The sequence below is a fragment of the Spinacia oleracea genome, chromosome 1 (genome assembly GCF_020520425.1).
Source record: "Spinacia oleracea cultivar Varoflay chromosome 1, BTI_SOV_V1, whole genome shotgun sequence".
Classification (NCBI taxonomy): Eukaryota; Viridiplantae; Streptophyta; class Magnoliopsida; order Caryophyllales; family Amaranthaceae; genus Spinacia; species Spinacia oleracea.
The window spans coordinates 123,463,869-123,468,600 of NC_079487.1; the positions used below are offsets into that span (position 1 = coordinate 123,463,869).

General features: G+C 40.6%; 1 protein-coding gene across 1 annotated transcript; it reads right to left on the bottom strand.

Moving 5' to 3' along the window:
* Positions 1-628: 628 nt before the first annotated feature.
* Positions 629-3,610, bottom strand: LOC110774906 (E3 ubiquitin-protein ligase WAV3). Its single transcript, XM_021979506.2, has 2 exons — positions 2,982-3,610; positions 629-2,898 (listed from the first exon to the last, which is right to left on the bottom strand). Exons 1-2 carry the CDS (start codon positions 3,408-3,410, stop codon positions 1,009-1,011), a joined length of 2,319 nt encoding a protein of 772 aa, XP_021835198.2. The 5' UTR covers positions 3,411-3,610; the 3' UTR covers positions 629-1,008.
* Between the last annotated feature and the right edge of the window lie 1,122 nt (positions 3,611-4,732).

Here is a 4,732-nt window from a genome sequence, read left to right on the forward strand (position 1 = left end):
TTATGGCATCATCCTTTTCAGAGAGTCTCTGTGTAATGTTTTAGAAAATTAATAAATGTCATCAAATACCAAGTACCTTTCATTATTATTCTTCAGTAGGCCATTTCATTAAAGTTCCACGAATATGAAAGCTCAAATCATTAGATATTCACAATTTCCTTTTCATTTTGGCTACGACATCATAACCCGTTGATCTAATGTTTAACGATTTCTAGTTATCATAACACTCTTTCTTTATGTACGATTTCTCTTTCTTTGACTTTTTATGGTCTCTAATATATCACTTAAAATATAAATCCTCTAATCCTGCACGCGTAAAAATTATAAAAATTAATAATTCAAAAGTATTTATTGAGACGAACCTAAGAAAACCCTACATTAGTTATATTATTTTTTATAATTTAATGAATATTATGGTCAACTTTTAACTAAAAACATTATAATTGGTTAATTTTTTAGGAAAGGATGGAGCACCAAAACTAAAAAATTAAAAACAAGTTGACTTTTATTGTACTCCTTTAAAGCATCTTTTGACCTAGGGAGTACCTCGTATATGGCAATACACAATGTAAAGCATCTTTTCACCTAGTTTTCTGTGTTTAGATCCAAAAGTTATACGGAGTAAGAATTACTCAAAAAAAGGTTTCCATCATTGCATTTACAACTATCTCTTTTTCATGAGTAAAAATTAATGAGCTTCATTACAATTGGATTATTTTTTTCTTTCTTCTAAAACCTTAGAAATTCCAAAAACATTTAAAAAGAAAAAACAAAAGAGACAAGGAAAAGGTCCCCCTCTTTAAAAAGCCCAAAATCCATCACACAAATGTGGGCCTTCATCTCTTTCTGTTGAAAAAAGGCCCGCGCCGTCGGGTACTTCCTTTTGTCTCTCTCATCATGTGTTGACGTGTTCACGAATCCCGCCACCCCCTTTTTCTTTTTCTTTTTCTTTTTTTCTCTTTCCATTTAAATTCACTCGATTTTCTCCTTCACTTCAAAAAAATTAATTCAAAACCGAGCATTTTCGAAGCCGAGTAAATCACTAACGGACCGGTTTAACGACTTCTTCATTTTAGCCACCTTAGCAAGCTGCTCAGCCGTTCTCCAAGCCGACTTTGGTGTAAGTGGGTCCCCATTTTCATCCACCATATGCTGGACCACGTTAGCAGCTTCTTGCTCCTTTTGTACTTGATATTGCTTCCTCCAATGTACATGCCCTAACTCACACTCTAACCCTTTTGCATACTCCTCGGCTGAGGTTAACCCATTAGCCGAGGATTGTAAAATCAAGGCTCGAGCCGATGAGAGTAGGTGGTGAGCACTACTGAAGTCGTAGTGCTCAACCAACCGTCTTGACTCGGCTACGGCTCGAGTGTATATAAAGAGGTTTCGTAGCCGTTCGATTCTTGGGTCAGATGATCTGATCGCGTGGGGCCGTGGCACTAGTAGGGCCCTCTCCCTCCCATACATCACCTCTTTAGTTACCGGATCTTTGTAACTACAACGAACAGACATCACATGGTGGGCCCCACTTGCTGACATTGGTACCTTCACTTCTATCAACAATTCTCTCTCCTCTTCGGCGTACAAGTCTCCAAGCCGAGCCGAATCAGAGCTCATTAAACTCGGTCGACCGTTGCAAGAATAAACCGCCATTATTTCAGCAGAAGCCGAACCGGAGGCAAACCCGAGTTGAACCCGTAAATCTTGAACCACAACACTTAACAAACCTCCGACGCATTTGGCAAAAGCGTCTTGTTTTGTCTCCGGAGTTCGAAACCCGAACCCGGAAGGATGGACCGGGATCTCAATATGGGCAAACTGGGTGGATGACATCTTGGATGCTCTCTGCCGTTGCCGTTGCCGTTGGTTTGAAGTAGGGAGATCATCTTGACCATCAGATAAAAGAATGATAGTGCAAACCGGGTTTTTCTGTCTCCGGTCTTCTAACACTTTAGCGGCTTTTGTAAGTGCCTCTCCAACGGAAGTCCCTTGGCCGCAACTTAGGTGGTCAATGATTTTTCGCGCCGATTTCTGCCCTTGAGAAGTCATCCTACGGAGTGGCAACAACCGCTGCGGGGCGGAGGAAAAGGCCACAATCGCTAAACGGTCGGCGGAGCTCAGAGAAGATATGACCAACCTCATGGCTCGTTTTAACATTAACAACTTGGGTCCTGTCATACTACCACTAACATCAAGGACTGTGACGAGGTCAATTGGTGCGCGGTGGGTTGGAGATAGAATCGCCTCCGGGGTTGGAGGTGCTTTCACACGCAACGCCACCGCGTACGTCTCGTGAGTCCGACTACCTGAAACAACCGCCGCCTCCGGCAATAGCTTCACCTCCACGTGTGGTGGTGGTTTTTTAACATTAACCGAGTTGTAGGGATCCACTGAAGACTTACTGGTGGTGGTAGTGCTAGTAGTAGCCGGTTTCTTTGAGGCAACGAAAAAACCTTGGAATTCCTCAGTATCATCTGCATCTTCTCCTTCAGCCTCTGGAATGGGATCAAAACGAGGAGAGAGAAGCGGCTCATCGTCATTGTAAGGCGATCTTTTAACAAGTCTCTTGTCCTCAAAGTGGATCCTGGCACTCCCAGTAGGTGTAGCAGGAGCGCTCATGGCAGCAGGATGGGTGGTTGTGGAAATGATGGTTTTCTTTTCAATGATCTCATCGGCATCGGCTTCGGCCGGGTTGTTGTTGTTGTTGTTGTTGTTGTGTAACGAAAGAAGAGGGACATCTTTCCATGTGACATTGCACACTGGACAGATCAAGCACCCTTGCTTCCTCACATGAGCAGCTATACATGGGAAATGGAATGTGTGTGAGCATTCCGCCGTGTAAATCGCCATCCCTTTCCCTGTCTTTACACTCTGCATACATAGCCCACATCCATTCTGCAATCCCAAACAAAATTAACCTCAATTTATAAATGACAAACAGAAACACAAACACAAACCAAATTCATTTTATGAATTACCTTCGTTAGACGGAGTGTGTTTCTAAGAATGGCGAAAGGAGAGCGAGGAGAAGAAGGGTTAGACCCCAACTTGCATTCGAGTTTACCACTACTGTTGGGGGTTAGGGTAGGGGTGGTGGTGGTGGTTGTGGTTGTGGTGTTATCAACGGTGGTTGTTGTGGTGCGGACGCGTAATCTAGGGGTTGAAGGGTTACTGATACTTGAAAACAAGCTTAATTTAGACCTAGTTTTAGGAGTTGAAGGGTTACTGATACTTGAAAACAAGCTTAATTTAGACCTAGTTTTAGGAGTAGGAGTAGGAGTAGGAGTGGGAATTGGAAGTACATCCACCAGTTCACGGTGGTTGTTGTGGTGGCGATGAGTTGGTCTTTCTTTTTCTCTATCTTTTGGGATGGTTGAGCAGAATGCTTTTCTCCACCCAGTTCCCATTTCTATTTTGGATCTTCTTCTAAAAAAAATAAACTTTTAGGGGTTGGTTATGTTTTTATAGGAGAGAGAAAAGAAGGAGGCCTGCTCAGTTAATTGGGGGGCAAAAAAGGAAAGAATGGGGAAAATAAAAAGGATAATGCAAAATCAAGAGATAAAAAAAGGAGAAAGGAAATAGGATGGAGAGTCGGTGCATAGATTCAGGAAAGTCTATGATTGTTGAGGACTGGAGGGTGTGTTGTTATTCTGCTGGGAAATTAATATCCAGGTTAAAGAATCATAAAATTCAATGTTCAAGATTTATGGAATAATGTGAGAAATAAAGTACAAGTTTAATTTAATTACTCCATAGTTACCAGAATAATGATTTTAAATTTAAAGTCAAATTCAACTGATTTTTTGTACCTTCAAAATTTTGAAGTTGAAACTTGTTCCAATCGTGTACTTGCTTGCTGCTATAATTGAGTATGAATTCCCCACTAATACGAAAGAAATATAATGCATGATCTGGTCACTTGAAAAAGTATGATGAATTTAGGCTGGTGAGCTGATGAAGCTGGAGTATGAGAGGAAGGTTTCAGTTCTTAATAGACAGAAGAAACATGGTGCCAAAAACAAAAGCAGGCGTTAGTCAGAACTCATAAAAAGTTGCAGGATTAATTATATTATGTTTAGCTAATGTGTTTGGACTTCTGGTGATGAATAATGAATTAATGATGCAGAAAGCAGAATGGCTCAGATATCAACATACACCATTATAGCAAGCTGCAGGATAAAGTTTCTTACTTGCAAGGTTTGCATCTTTAAGTCTACCTGCAGCCTACAACTTCTTATGGATATGATATTGAAAAAATCAAGTTAAGCCCAAAATAAGGACTTATCTTTTGGTTTTAATCACCAATCAGGACCTATCTTTTATTTAGTCACTGTTTAGGACCTATAAAAAGAATTCTGATCAATGTTAACCAAAGGTGAGTTAAATATGGGCCCGGACTACAATACTTCATTATTCTTTGACACGTAGAAGCATGGGGAATATGAAAAAATACCTACCCTTCAAACGTTCACAAGGAAACGCTGTTTCTAATTCTTCTTCCCGCTCAATTCGTCGTCCTCCTTGTCTCTGTAACTCGAAAAATCCCATTGTCAAGTATTGAAGCCGTCTGCAACAGCTACCCAAACGAGAAAATCGCAGAAAATTCACACCAATTGTGAAAGGTATGTAGTTTATTTGTGTGCTAGCAATTTTTTTCCCTCGAAATTGAGTTGATTTTTACTGGATATGTTAGGGTTTAGGATTTGTAGATGCAAGTTCAATTTTCTTT